The sequence below is a fragment of the Eutrema salsugineum genome, unplaced genomic scaffold, assembly GCF_000478725.1.
Source record: "Eutrema salsugineum unplaced genomic scaffold, Eutsalg1_0 scaffold_5, whole genome shotgun sequence".
In the NCBI taxonomy this organism is placed as follows: Eukaryota; Viridiplantae; Streptophyta; class Magnoliopsida; order Brassicales; family Brassicaceae; genus Eutrema; species Eutrema salsugineum.
This window is the reverse complement of record NW_006256612.1, coordinates 5,636,491-5,650,970: the sequence shown is the minus strand read 5'-3', so window position 1 is coordinate 5,650,970 and position 14,480 is coordinate 5,636,491. Positions and strand designations below refer to the sequence as shown.

At 38.5% G+C, this 14,480-nt stretch overlaps 3 protein-coding genes across 3 annotated transcripts; 2 read left to right on the top strand and 1 right to left on the bottom strand.

Moving 5' to 3' along the window:
* The first annotated feature begins 1,294 nt into the window (after positions 1-1,294).
* LOC18992283 lies at positions 1,295-6,815 on the top strand. The gene is made up of 7 exons (XM_006415660.2): positions 1,295-1,755; positions 2,010-2,359; positions 2,462-2,558; positions 2,799-2,916; positions 3,037-3,768; positions 4,139-5,978; positions 6,066-6,815. Exons 2-7 carry the CDS (start codon positions 2,164-2,166, stop codon positions 6,512-6,514), a joined length of 3,432 nt encoding a protein of 1,143 aa, XP_006415723.1. The 5' UTR covers positions 1,295-1,755; positions 2,010-2,163; the 3' UTR covers positions 6,515-6,815.
* Positions 6,816-7,819: 1,004 nt separating this feature from the next.
* On the top strand, positions 7,820-12,471 carry LOC18992282 (ATP-dependent DNA helicase Q-like 5). Its single transcript, XM_024152964.1, has 19 exons — positions 7,820-8,854; positions 8,941-8,994; positions 9,142-9,254; positions 9,343-9,558; positions 9,629-9,707; positions 9,818-9,871; positions 9,958-10,032; positions 10,120-10,177; positions 10,283-10,323; positions 10,414-10,508; positions 10,600-10,729; positions 10,874-10,972; positions 11,086-11,141; positions 11,240-11,342; positions 11,451-11,579; positions 11,691-11,860; positions 12,005-12,029; positions 12,114-12,229; positions 12,308-12,471. Exons 1-19 carry the CDS (start codon positions 7,820-7,822, stop codon positions 12,402-12,404), a joined length of 2,745 nt encoding a protein of 914 aa, XP_024008732.1. The 3' UTR covers positions 12,405-12,471.
* Positions 12,472-12,889: 418 nt separating this feature from the next.
* LOC18992281 (putative CCR4-associated factor 1 homolog 4) lies at positions 12,890-13,744 on the bottom strand. The gene has a single exon (XM_006415658.1). It carries the CDS (start codon positions 13,742-13,744, stop codon positions 12,890-12,892), a length of 855 nt encoding a protein of 284 aa, XP_006415721.1.
* Positions 13,745-14,480: the final 736 nt, after the last annotated feature.

Here is a 14,480-nt window from a genome sequence, read left to right as displayed (position 1 = left end):
TCATTAACATTTTTCGCATATTCAAATGTGATATATTCATTCAAGTTAGTATAATATGCATAGTCAAGTTATTCACTTATTTGTTGACAAAGTTTTTGTGTGCAATGACAATTACATGCTCCTAGAATGAATAGACCACAATCCTCAGAGGTTAATTAGTATATGGTTTCAATATTTAATAACCAGGCAAAACCAAAAACGGAAGAAAGCTCAATCAAACAAAATCGAATTGCATACAATTTTATATGGTTTAAGTTTATACCAATCTGATAAATAAGAAAACAAACGTAATCCAAAAAAAAACAGGCATGCCTAACCATAATTACGCTCATTCTTCATTAATATTTTGTTCCTCCGCATTATTATGTAATTTTAAAGATCAAATTAAAAAATTACATGTGATAATTATTTATATATGTAGTTTTTAAAAATACTTTTCGATTTATTTTATAGTTCACGGGTTTCATTTATGTCTGAATATCAGTTTGTTGATTTAAAGCTTACAAAAGTTGTCGATCAACCTAACCGTGTAGTTTTTAATTACATAATTAGTTATAAATGCCGCCATTATTAGACCAATAGCAAAAGAGATAAGATCCATAATTGCGTATTAGTGAAACTTGACCTTATTAATTGAAGTCAGTTCGTTTATAATTTACGTGGAACATAAATAAATAAAATCTGGAGCAAAATTTAAGTCATCTGAAAAAAGTTCCATGAGAAAGATACTCCGTTCTTGCAATGTTTATAGAAGAGCCCAAAACTTAAGAAATTGAGAAACAACCCCACTTGTTTGTTATGAAACAAAACCAAACATTTAAGACAAAGTGCTCCGAATCGGGAGCATAGATACGTAATGACTTCATCACACACCAACTGCATATGATTATTGTATGAACGGGTATCTACTTATATTGCTATATTATAATACATTTAAATATTGATGAAAATTACATAATGCATAGTCATGATTTTATTAACTATCTATGTTCTATAATTAATTAATTATTAAGGTTTTAAAATGATCTGCATCTATATCATGGTTGAATAAGCTTAAAAATAATCTAATTTTAATCTTAATCATTATAAAAAAGCATAAAAATAAATATGATAATTTGGATCCTCACTAAAAACAAGTGGGTTTCTTTTTAGACATTTTGCAGGTCATGTACGATTTAGGAAGTTTACCAAGTTTGGGGATTTTACAGTAATTGTCGTAGAAAATAGGAAAAAAGAGTTATCAGAATGAGCTCTTTCGTCTGCATCCAAGTCTCTGCCTTTAATCAGAGCTTCGGTCACGGTTTCCAGAAATAATTACGATCACATAAACACAAAAGCCCCAAAAGCTCGAGAAAAGAGAAGTCTGAAGAATTAAGAGAGAGAGAGAGAGAAGGAGAGAGAAGAGAGAAAGCCAGCTTTGTTGCGGTGCAAAGAAGCAAATCTGACAGTTTGCAGAAACAAGAGAGGGCAAGGAATCGAAGATTTGGTGGTTGTTCTTTCAGAGGAAGCAAAGTAAATGCTAATAGCAATTTAACATTTTCTTCACTCCCTTTCACTGAGGAGAGAGAGAGAGAGAGAGAGAAAGGAAAGGGAAAGTGCGCGAGAAAATTCCGTCTGGAATCGATCTCACTCGGGTCTCTGCTCTTTTGATCTGTATAGAATTAGCTTCTTCCTCGTTCTCTAGTTTCGGACCTGGGTTTGATCCTTAAAGCCGAGATCTTTCTTTTCCTGAAGAGCCTTCTGGTTAATTTTTGGGTAAGTTTCAAGCTTCTGCAAAATGGTAGAATTTGGCGAGCTCCCATTGCAGTTTAAGCAACTTCTTAAAGGATTGGAGCTAGGGTTTCTATTCTAGAACAATCTTGCTCTGTTATGGGTTTGTAGCTAAAATTGTGAAAAATCTAGGGTCTTTAGGTCATGCTACTGAGCTGTGTGTTAAGATTTGACTTACTCTGTCTTCAGAAGCTGATCTCATCTATCTATTATAATCAATGACTTTTGTTTTTTTTCAGGTGGTTCAGTTTTAAGAGTTTTGAGGGATATATGTTTGGATTCATATGTGATCACAAAAGACGCGCCTATTGGCCAGAAGTGAATTGTGGTCTACCGGGCTAGCGTTTTATTTTGTGAAGTGGTGCAGTGTTGAGTAGTTAGGACAGTAGAGGGATGCCTCCTTCCCCGGCATTGAGATGCTCTCCTGGCAGGGAAATTTCAGGGAAGAAACACAGACGAGGACACAGCATTGAATATGGGATACTATTCAGAGATAAAGACGACGATCTTGCGTTGTTTAGTGAGATGCAAGACAAAGAAAGAGATGGTTTCTTGCTTCAGTCATCTGATGATCTTGAAGATGCATTTTGTAAGTTTTCTTAAATTGGCTGCTAATCCAGATATTGTTTTCTCTGATGTATGACCATGATCCTTAATTCGTCCCTTTCTAATTTTGGACATTTATCTTCAGCTACAAAACTGAAGCACTTTTCGGAGTTTACCATTCCTGTTCAAGGAGAGAGTAGCAGATTGCTGAGTGCAGAAGGAGATAAGAACGACTATGATTGGTAGTTTTCATAATTAACTTGGATCTTTCCTTATTTTCTTTCTGGTTCATTGCTACAACAAATTCATATAAATAGGGTATCTTCCGTACTTTTAGTAATACTCCAAGACGTGCGCTTCTCCAGCTTCTGATTCCATAAACTTCTTGCTGGCATTACCGTAGTTTTTTTTTTGTCTCTGTAGTATGTTTTGTTCTTTTGGATGCCTATATCTTACAAAGCTTACTCCATAATCAATGAAAGGTTGCTGACGCCTCCTGACACGCCACTCTTTCCTTCATTGGATGACGAACCGCCAGCAGCTAGTGTTGTGAGAAGAGGGAGACCACAGAGTCAGATTTCGTTATCTAGATCTTCCACGGTATTCATTAATACCAAATTAACAGTTATTCTTTGTAAAACACTGATGATCTCGAATCAGATCTTGCTGCATATCCTAATTCATTATGCTGAAATATGCATATATATTATGTGTGTGTAGATGGAGAAGAGACGCCGTAGTAGTAAGGGCAGTGCAAGCCCAAATCGCTTAAGCACATCACCTCGAGCTGACAATATGCAGCAGATAAGGGGAAGGCCATCTTCAGCACGCCATCCTAGTCCTGCATCTGGTCAACGATCAGTTACCCCAGTTAGGAGGATTTCTCCTGCTCCAGGGAAACCCTCAGGACCTACATCAAGATCTACGACCCCAACTTCACGAAGGATGAGCACTGGGTCAACTTCCATGGCATCGTCAGCTGCCAGGGGCACTTCTCCTGTCAGTTCTAGTCGAGGCAACTCTGCTTCGCCCAAAATTAAAGTGTGGCAGTCAAACATTCCTGGTTTCTCCTTGGATGCACCACCAAATCTCCGAACTTCTTTGGGTGATCGACCGGCATCCTATGTAAGAGGTTCCTCACCAGCATCTAGAAATGGCAGGGATGCAGCTTCAACACGCAGCAGACAATCTGTCTCTCCTAGTGCTTCCAGAAGTGTCAGTTCATCTCACAGTCATGAGCGTGACCGGTTTAGTTCTCATAGTAAAGGCTCTGTAGCATCATCTGGAGATGATGATCTTCATTCTATTCAGTCTATTCCCGTTGGAGGCTCAGAACGTGCAATTTCTAAGAGAGCTAGCCTGTCTCCTAATAGTAGAACTTCGAGATCTTCAAAATTACAGTCACCTGGTTCAGCACCGAGAAAGCCGTTTGAGTCTGCTCTTCGTCAAATGGTACGTATTAAGCAGCATACTGCTTTTTTTCCGTCCACAATTCTATCAATTTTCATTATCTTTTAACAGTTCATGTCATACACTGCCTGCATCAACATATTTGCACTCGTGGGTTTGGTTTAAAGATATCACCAGCAATATATGAGAACGCATCATAGAACATTGTTGTCAGTCAGTCTGTCATATCTACCACAAAATAGCTTGTCCTTAAGTGCCATTTGTTTTCTGTTACATTCCTTAGATTCCAAAGTCTCTCCTGCGTATATTACAGATAGCATGCATTAACTTCAATAGAAATGCTGGTACTTTCCCCTCTTTGAATCTGCAGAGATATGTGAAACTTTGTTTATGATCGACATTTTTCATGCAGGATCATCCGAAAAGCCATCATAGTATGTTTAGACCTCTTGCTTCTAGCCTTCCTAGCACAGGCATCTATTCTGGGAAAGGTAGTTCGTCTTACCATCACATTATGTTAAGACATTCTTCTGCAACAGTGGGGAGCAATGCAGGTTCTAGCCAAGTTACAGGCTTCATGCCAGATACTAAAGGGAGCGATCCAATCCCTATTTTCCAATCTGAAGTTGAAAAATTAGCTTATCCTGATAGACATGGAGAAATTGCTGCCTTTGGCATGGTGGATTTATCGAATGAAGGTAGTAGACATGAGAGTCATGAGAGTTCTTATAGTGATCAGCCTGGTGATATGGATCAAAGTTATGCCGTTGAATGCGAGTCCAGCGTGAATGAGGAGCTCAACCACCATGTTTCGGATGTTGAAATCAGTTCGACTCAGGGTAGTCTTCCTGTAGGCAATGACTATTTAGAAGGGGTCGCTCTTGAAACTATGGAGGTTTGTGGGAGATGTGGTTCCCACTATCGTGCCACTGAAGCTATTAGAAGCGAGATAGATATTTGTCCAGATTGCAGGGAGGAACACAATTTTGTGGAAATAGGTTCCCCTGGAACAACAAGAGCTCTTGATGAAAATTCCCCGAAGCAGTCACAGGAAATTTTTGATGAAAAAGAGTCATTTGTTGACAAAATTCCAGCAATAAAGGTGCTAGACTCGCTGCCTGTTGTTATGGTTGAGGCAGAAACTGTGGAGACACAAGAAAACATTGAGCAGTGTGATAATTCCGACGAGCAAGAACAAAATCATTTGAATGAGAGCTCTTTTCCCAGGGCTTTCGTAGAGCAAGATGTGGAGATACTCAATCAGGAGGATGAAATTCAGTCTTCCACTCAGCTTTCTGATAAGAATAATGATTTGAAGATTGGTTCTTCAGAAGGTAGGGGCGTTCCTTTGCTTATAAAGAGATCGGTCAGTATGAAGTCACCCATTATTCAAGCTAATAACTCCAGTGGTTTTACCAGATCATATGAGGGCTTTTCTTATTTACGGGATAAAAGTCTAAGTCTAAGTCTTAGAAGCTCCACAGAAACTACTTCTGCATCTTCATCTTGGGATTATGGTTCCTCTATAAGAAGGGGAAGCCATGTACGACATCAAAGCGGGAGTACACTTGACATGGAGACTCATAGGTATGATACCAACTCCAAGTCCCTGAGCAGCATGTCATCTTCATCTGGTGTGTCAAGCCACACCTGCCAGGCTCTGAATGTCATGCCAGCTGACAGTTTTGAAGTTTGTACTACCCAAATGACATGTACCCAAGATGAAACTCATCAAGAATCTCATCCTGAACTCCAAGATTCGGAATGTAAGGAAACCAATGTGATGAATGCTGATTTCGGTGAAAGCGATGGATCAATTGGGGTTCCCACCAATGTAGCTGGTGCCCTGGCAGAGCATTATCCGGTGATAACTGACAATGAATTCTGTGAAAATGGAGATGATGTAGCCAACACTGTGATGAGCAAAGTAGAGATAAGCGAATCATCAGCACATGTAAGGAGCACATCAGAATTAGAAGCATCACCTGTCACTGATGACTACTCGCCTAATGATCAGTCTACGCTACAAGAAAAGGATGGAAACGAAACTCCTCGCCATGGTTCATCCACCACGACAGCCTCAGAAATAGAACCCGAGAGTTGTGAACCAGCAACACCTGGTTTAGGGGTTCATGATGATATTCCTGAGGCAGAGTGCAACCTAAATGCAGTGGATGACTGCTCAGAGAAGAGTATGGCACATGCTCCTGTAGATCACCACAACTCCTTGGCTCCTGTAAACGAAATTTTAGGTATTTACTCGTTTTATCATCACTGTGCTGCGTTTACTATTGTTTGTTATTTGTGAAGTTAAGACATGGTTTTGTTGCGCTCTGCAGATGAGTCAACAGTTCTTGTGGAGTGTCCAGGTCAAAAAGAACCGAAGAGCCTCACACTTGAAGAAGCCACTGATACAATACTCTTCTGCAGCTCCATTGTTCATGATATAGTTTACCAGGCTGCAACAATAGCAATGGATAAAGCAAAGGATGTGCCAGGGGAAGAAGAAATGTCGCATCCAACGGTGACGGTACTTGGAAAGTCGAATGCGAACAGAAGTAGTTATACACGCGGTGGTGGAACAAAGGCGAAGAAACAGAGTTCCAAATCCGCAAAAGCAAGTCGGAAGCAAACGGAAACAGAGGAGAAAACAGAAGAAAGAATAGAGAATGATGAAAATGCAGGTGAAGCGGCGATGATACGTAACGTTGGAGTTCCTCCTAGCAAAGGAGATCATTTGAAACCTCCTCCTAAGCTTGAGTCCAAATGCAATTGCTCAATAATGTGATTTTTTTTTTTTATTTACTAGTATATTTTAATGTTGTTTGTTCATAAAGTTTGTGGTTGGTTGGTTATTTTGTTGTTGTTGTTTGTTTGGGTTTTCTTTGTTTTTTAAGATTTATTTAGAGTATTTACGTTTGTTGCAGCTAATTTGTAAGAAGAGAGCATGATTTCGGTTGCCGGTTAGTGGCTTGAATTGTAAAGTTTTTATTTTTTTTGTTTTGTTTTTTGATTATTATCCTGATGTGTACCAATAAACCCTTTTTTCCTTTTTTTCCCCTTCCAATAAACTTTTTCTATTCAGATTCTATCTATCTTTAATTTGAACATCAAATTATTCTTGGCATTCGCTGACCGTCTGAATGATTACAAAATATTTTATATAAATATCTTACATAAATAAAATATTTATTTATAAGATATTACAAAATATTTTACATGAATTTTAATTTATAAGATATTATAACTAAGTTTTATACATCAATTGACTGGTCATAGAAAATTTCATGGACCAAAATTGCATGTTTTAAATAATAGTAAATTGTATCAAAATTATTTTTTTAAAAAAATTTTAATTTATAAGAGAATGCATATATAAACAAAAAATTTACGAGAGAATGTAATCATCATGAATATGAAAAAAAAAATTCTAATTTACGAAAGAATACATATATATTTTAGATGATTTAATAGTCTTTTCTTTTCTACTAAAAATAATCTTATATACGATTTATTTATTTTTTAAATTCCGTCTAAAAAATAAAAAAAAATAACTCTATATACGAATCAATTCATTTTTTAAAATTCAACCAAAAAAATATGCATTATATTATCATAAATTTAATAACAATAACTGTTTTTATAAAATAACTATTTTTACAAAATTATTTAATTTAATTGAAAGTAAAAAAAATTCTCCAATTCTATATAGCACGGATTAATCTCTTGTTGATGGCATTTTATCAATCAAACCCAAAAGTTACAAAAAAAAAAAAAGATAAAGAAGATGTAGACATAATACCTCACAATCACAAATGAGGCAAATAAAAACTTAGTATGATCCCGTAAAATGGAATTACATTATAATATGATGTTTGTACCAACAACTAAATTCGGAAAAATCCATTACATTTCAATTGTTCGATATAAACCAACTAATAAGTATTTGCATTTCGGTTCATGATAAAAAAAAATTCTAGTGAGATATAAATAAATAAATGGCGGGAAAACGAGGAAGAGCGGCATGAAATGATGAAAAAAAAACCAAATCCTCAGTTTTCTCACAATAATTCCGCCGCAAAAGTAATTTCCAATGGATTCCGATTCAGACTCCGATGGTTCTCACGTCTCCGCCACCCCACCCCGAGACCCATTTCCGCCACCGCCTCCTAAGCTTCCGCAGCCACCTCGGCCAAGGCAAGCGCCGCCGGTCTCACGGAAAGTTGCGTCCTCTTCCTCTCGCTCGAAGCCCAAAGCACCTACACAGCCGCCTCCGGATCACTCACAGGAAGCTCCAAGCCCATCTTCCTCGTCTCCTCCATCTCCATTATTCACCAATCTCCCCTTCCGGATCTGCGAGCCCTCGAATCAGTCCCAACCCGCTGGGTTTTCCTCTTCTGTTTCGTCCTTCAATAGACTCCGCAAAGCTTCTCTTACATCTGAAGATAATTTGAAATCTGAATTCCAATCGGACGCCGTGAATCATTTGCCGGAGCCCTCTCAGTCAGTAATCGCTCCTCCAAAACCCGTTAGGAGAAAGCCTCCTAATCTCATTACGGATTCTATAACTTCTCCGCCGGTGAAAGCTCCGGTGTTTCGTAGTGGCGGTGAGGGTAATTTCGTGAAATTGAACTTAAACGGCAAGAGAGGGAAGAAGTTTCCCAGCAAATACAAGGGGGTCTCCAAATCCAGAAGCAAGTTCGCGTACAGAGGGAAGCGATACAAAAAGTCAGAAGCCGCTGGTGATGGCGAGTCCTTGTTGGAGGAAGAGTCTGATTTGCAGAAGCAGAGAGAGGAAGAAGCTAACGGTTTTATCAGCTCGGTAGAGGATGCGATTCTTGCAGTGAAGAGTGAGGCTTCTGATGAGAATCTGACGAAGCTGTTGAATTTAGTGTATGGTTATGAATCGTTTCGAGATGGGCAGTTGCAGGCGATCAAGATGGTTCTTGCTGGGAGTTCAACGATGCTGGTTTTGCCCACCGGTGCTGGTAAGTCTCTCTGCTACCAGATTCCGGCAATGATTCTTCCGGGAATCACGCTTGTAGTGAGTCCTTTGGTTTCTCTGATGATCGATCAGTTGAAGCATTTGCCTTCAATTATAAAAGGTGGTCTCTTGAGCAGTACCCAGGTGTGTGTGGCTCAAAAATGTTCTTTACTTTGGGGGCTTCTCATAGTTTCTAATGGAGTCTGCTTTGGGATTTTGTTTTTCATTAGAGACCTGAGGAAGCAACAGAAACACTACGGAAACTTAAAGAAGGCATAATAAAGGTGTGTGTTAAAGGGATGTTTTGGACGGCTTACTTTTTATAAGACTGTTTGATACTGTTTAAGTAAATCAGCCATGGGATAACCTTATGGAAGTATTCGATTTGGAAATGCATTCATCGGTGGCGTGGGTTTGTTGTTTAATTTCAGGTTCTCTTTGTATCTCCCGAGAGACTTTTGAATGTAGAATTTTTGTCAATGTTTCGCATGTCTTTATCCGTGTCACTTGTGGTTGTGGATGAGGCACACTGCGTATCAGAATGGTGAGCTTCTTGGCATCTGGTAGATTCTTTTCTCCGTTGACTGTAGTATCTACTGCTTTTCCTTGTTTCTAAGATCTATTCTAAACAGGTCTCATAACTTCCGCCCTTCATACATGAGACTCAAGGCATCAATGCTGTATTCTGCACTCAAGGCAGAATGCATTCTCGCAATGACTGCAACCGCCACTACTATGACTCTTCAGGCTGTCATGACTGCACTAGAGATACCGTCAACCAATCTTATTCAGAAGTCACAACTGAGAGACAATTTTGAGTTGTCTGTCTCATTGAGTGGAGCTAACAGGCAAGTGTTTATATTTTCATCTTTCTGCTATTCCTCGAGTTGTGACTGAAAGTAATTTGAAATCTAACAGAATGAAAGATCTACTGAATTTGATCGAGTCTCATCCATATAAGGAGATTCGAAGCATCATTGTGTACTGCAAATTTCAGGTGAGAGTACTTGTTCATTTATCTACGGCTTCTTCCGCACTTTCATAAATACTTCTAAACTGTATCATGCATGATGCTAACTTAAGCAACTTTGGGCTCTGTTTCTGCAGTATGAGACTGACATGATAAGCAAGTATTTACGCGATAACAACATCACTGCAAAGGTTGTTTCCATTTTCAAATCTCCAATATACCTGTATCTATGGCTAATTACATTCTCTAATTAATCTTAGCTCAACCGATTATCCAGGGTTACCACAGTGGTCTTCCAGCTAAAGATCGAGTTCGCATACAGGAGTCATTTTGTTCTAACAAGATCAGAGTGGTGAGAAAATAAGTTTTACGGACTTCCATACGCTCTGTGTCCAATATAAAACTGCAAATGTTCAAATATTTTCGTATGTTTTGGAAGGTTGTTGCAACTGTAGCATTCGGCATGGGACTTGACAAGGGAGATGTTGGAGCTGTAAGTCTAAGGCAAACCCTTAGAATGCTTGAAAAATATCTTCAACTATTCGCATCTTGTGTTACCACCATATACATGCTTCTAAATTTTCTGAGCCTGCTTTAGGTAGTCCACTTCAGCGTGCCAGGCAGTTTGGAAGAATACGTTCAGGTTCAAACTTTTTTGTTTCCAGGATCCTTTTGAAGCTTAGTGATCAGGATGCGTATAACAGGCTTGAGAAACTAGATGTATTTGTTACAGGAAATTGGACGTGCTGGTCGCGACGGGCGGTTGTCTTATTGCCATCTCTTTTATGATGAGGACACATATCTAAAGCTTCGGAGTCTTTCACACAGGTGATTGGTGTGGCTACCATCATCTGTCTTGGCATTCCCTTGAGAGGCTTTTCAATTACTTACCTTTTTTTTTTTTTCCCTTCTTGTTCAGTGATGGTGTCGATGAATATGCAGTTGGAAAATTTCTCACTCATGTGTTCTCCTCTGAGACAAAACAACATGAGAAGATATGCTCGCTAGTCATTGAATCTGCCTCTCATAAGTTTGACATGAAGGAAGAGGTATTTTTCTGAAACTTAATGACATTTTTTGAAATTCACTGTTCTCTAGCTTTATATTATCAAGCGTCTGCACATGTGAGATAGTGAGCAGGAAAAATCGTTTTCATAAAAAAAAACTCTGAATTCTCACTTCGGATCTGGCAGGTTATGCAAACAATTTTGACACATTTGGAGTTGGGGGAAGTTCAATACCTACGTATGCTTCCACAGCTTAACGTATGTTGCACTTTGAATTTCCACAAGGTAGGGAAGCAGTTAGCTGAATGCATTCCTTTTTAGTGATCAATTCCAACATTTTTTGTTTTTGTTGTATGCTCGATGCTTCGATGCTCAGAACATTGTTATGTTATGTGCAGTCTTCTCCAAACACTCTGGCTGCAAGAAATATCATAGTGGCAGCAATTCTGAAGAAGTAAGCGTCTATCCACTGTCTTCAGCTTTTCAGGTCAGGCGACTCTGAAGAAGTATTATAGTTGCAGCAATGCTTGAGACTGTCTCTGTTGTTTTCAGGTCCCACGTGAAGCAAGGGTTACATGTCTTCGATATACCTGCTGTGGCCTCTAGCATAGGTATTGCAACAACAGATGTCTTGGCTGAGATTCAAACTCTGAAGGTTGATAACACTTTTCTCTCCCATATAAATCTGTGTTTTAGTACAAGCTATATCAAGTTTCACTTCATCTTCATAAAAACGTTTAACTAAACAAGGGAAACATTGTAGATGAAGGGGGAAGTAACATACGAGATGAAGGACCCTGCCTTTTGTTACACAATCTTAGAATCTCCAAGGGAAATATGTTCACTGTCCAGCCATCTTACCAAGTGGCTTGCAGAGATTGAAACTTGCAAAGTAAGATCTTTACCTGCAGCTACTAACAGCACCTCACCCCTCTATGGTCTATCTAAATTTAAGTTCCACTGCTTGTGCTTACATGTAGCCACAATTTTGCATTTGAAATAGGTGAGGAAACTAGATATTATGTCTAGTGCAGCCGTGGCGGCTATAAATGTCTCCAACACTTCAGAACTAAGTTCTGGTGCCAAGCAAACTCAGTGCCTGCAAAGCAGAATTTTGGACTACTTCAATGGGGACGAAAAGTGTGACATTCCGAGCAAGATGACTCAAAATTGGTACTAACAGAATGTTTCACTTCTTTTCATAGATTCCAGATTTCAATAAGAAATTGGGGCTGTCACTTTTCTTTCACCATTTTTCTTTGTTTGTCAAAGTTACCTTTCCATTAAAATTGACCAACGCTTATATTGTGGATGCAGCTCCTTTCTACGAGCAGATATAAAGGTGAAAATCGCACTATTTACCTTTTTATTCTATTTACCCATGTATCCAAAGACTGTTTAGTTAATGTTAGGGGTGAAAAAACAGGTGTTTTTGCAGAGTAATCGCCAGGCCAAATTCACGCCAAGAGCCATAGCGAGAATAATGCACGGAGTTGGAAGTCCAGCTTTTCCGAATTCAATCTGGTCCAAGACCCATTTCTGGTATGATCCATCTCCATCTAAGCCAAGCCATGCATATGATTGTTTTAGTAATCTTCATGTTGATATGTGGTTTTGCAGGGGAAGGTATATGAGTGTAGACTTCCGAGTTATAATGGATGCGGCACAAACAGAGCTGCTCAATTTTGTTGATAGAAATTCGGCTTTAGCTACATAGAGTGGGACATACGTACACAACCTACTTGATGATGAAATATACGCAAAGATTAAACATGATACGACGTGAGTAGATTCTGTTTTCTTTTCATTCTTTAGTGTATATTTGTTTAGTGTATGTTTTTTAGTTTAACTTTTTATTCACTAATATAATCTTGTTTTGTGGTTTTGTTCATATTATGTGTCGTATTCACAGTTACTTAATGTTCCACTCATCTTTTTGCTTAAAGTTTGAGCCTATTACAGTTGTGCACTGTCTCCAACTCCAAGGTTTAGATTTAGTAAATAAGATCTTTTGAGAACCGCATTGATGTTGAAGGGATTGTGCACTTCGTATTCAAAGTTGAGAGATTATTCGAAAACAGAAACTGCAAAGATAAAAACTAATATTTTTATATATAAAGAAAGATCTACACATTAGTTGCATTAATATAAAGAAAGAACAACGTTTCACATTCCTCAATAGCTCTGGACATTATCGTTCCTTTATCTCAAGACTGGCACTACATAGTAGCCACCTAAAGTTGGGTAAGCGCCAAACATAACCGGTCTCCGTGCCAGTTTAAGAAGCTCTTGTTCCCTGCGTAGCTGCTGTTCCCTAAGACACATTCTCTTTTTGTGCTGATCTAAACTAAGAGCCATTCGCACGAATATTCGAGCTGTGAGTTCGCTGTCGGAACCAGCATGGTGAGCTTCTCCCACACGCCTGATTTGAAGCTCATCGGCTAGTCTCTGTAACCCATAGCGAATGGTCATTCCTTTGTACAGATCCGCAGCCATCTTCTTCACATCAAAGTGAGCCCCGAGAAATTTCTCAACAGTTTCTGCAAAACATTCTGAAGTCTCGGGGAATGGTTTTCCTCCGGTTAAGCCTTTAAGTAGATAAGCCATGTCGTAGGAGCCATCAAACGTGATCCATGTCATCTTCTTATCTTTGTTCTTAAGAATCTGAGTGAACTCTGCGAAGAACTCATCTATACCGATTCCTTCTTCTCTGATTTTCTTCAGATTCAGACCGTTGCGTCGCAAAAAGTCAATGGATTTGTAGTTCTTTTCATCTTTTGTTTCATCGAAATCACAGAAGTTGACTTCCCATGTACCAAAGGTTCTTCCTTGGTTGTCTACCAAAGTGAAACCCAACTGAATAAGTTTGGTTTTGTCGACGTTGAATATCATGTTTCGGTGTCGAATTTCATCGCTAGCTTCCATTGGCGTCTCTTTCAAGCAACCGGGAAACTCTGCGTCGATGACGATGAAGGCACAAGTTCTTAGACATTCACGTATTAATATCATCTCTTCCTTCTTGTTCCAGTACCAGATTTCGCGGCAACTTTTGTCCATTGTGGCTCTCGATTTGTTTTTAGGAAAGAACAACATAGTATCTTAAGAGAGAATTCTGCGAAAGGATAAGCGAAAGTGAAACCTGAATGTGTTTAGTTTCGGGAATTATATAGAGAGATGTTGATCCTTAACGGTTTGTTTGGGATTTCCTTTTTAGAGACAAAAGTTTCCTTTTTTTGTTTTCAATCAAGGATTCCGCTGACTTTTGCTCCAACGTTTCCTTTTTTTTTTTATCGTTTTTTGTTCGACACGGAGACGGGAGTTTCCATATTTCTTTTCTCCCCTTTTTCTCTCAAATAAATTAAAAGGTCGGTTTACAATTTTATCTTTAAACCGAACAAAACTCCCCATTTACTACTGACCGACATAAAATCAAATAATCTTGGTTAGTTGCAACTGTTTTAAAGAACCGAACCAGTCCTACGATAACGGAGATTACAAACTAAGAACTCCGGTTAAATACAAATAAGGCAAATATTATAAGTTTTTTTTATAAAAAAAATCGTCTGAATTTCATTAATCAAGGAACCAATTAAACTCCTTAAAATAGAGTGGTATAAGGTTTGAGAGATACAAAAACGCATCAAAAAGCTGATAAACACTAGCGCCATATACGATTAAAACCTTCCATCCCGCAAGACGCGTTTTGCTATTTCGTTGCCAATGTGGTTTGATTTCTAGGATTCCAGTTCAAAAAATTTTAATTGGTTATTAAAAGTTATTAATATTCGTAACT

What these genes read in the sequence shown, in the direction of transcription:
- LOC18992282 (XM_024152964.1), top strand. Translation starts at nt 7,820, where the DNA reads ATGGATTCCGATTCAGACTCCGATGGTTCTCACGTCTCCGCCACCCCA. An exon ending in GGGAGATGTTGGAGCTGTAA is followed by an intron (nt 10,178 to 10,282) that starts GTCTAAGGCAAA and finishes TGCTTTAGGTAG; the next exon opens with TCCACTTCAGCGTGCCAGGC. An exon ending in GCACTTTGAATTTCCACAAG is followed by an intron (nt 10,973 to 11,085) that starts GTAGGGAAGCAG and finishes TGTTATGTGCAG; the next exon opens with TCTTCTCCAAACACTCTGGC.
- LOC18992283 (XM_006415660.2), top strand. Translation starts at nt 2,164, where the DNA reads ATGCCTCCTTCCCCGGCATTGAGATGCTCTCCTGGCAGGGAAATTTCA. An exon ending in TGATCTTGAAGATGCATTTT is followed by an intron (nt 2,360 to 2,461) that starts GTAAGTTTTCTT and finishes ATTTATCTTCAG; the next exon opens with CTACAAAACTGAAGCACTTT. An exon ending in CGTTATCTAGATCTTCCACG is followed by an intron (nt 2,917 to 3,036) that starts GTATTCATTAAT and finishes ATGTGTGTGTAG; the next exon opens with ATGGAGAAGAGACGCCGTAG.
- LOC18992281 (XM_006415658.1), bottom strand. Translation starts at nt 13,744, where the DNA reads ATGGACAAAAGTTGCCGCGAAATCTGGTACTGGAACAAGAAGGAAGAG.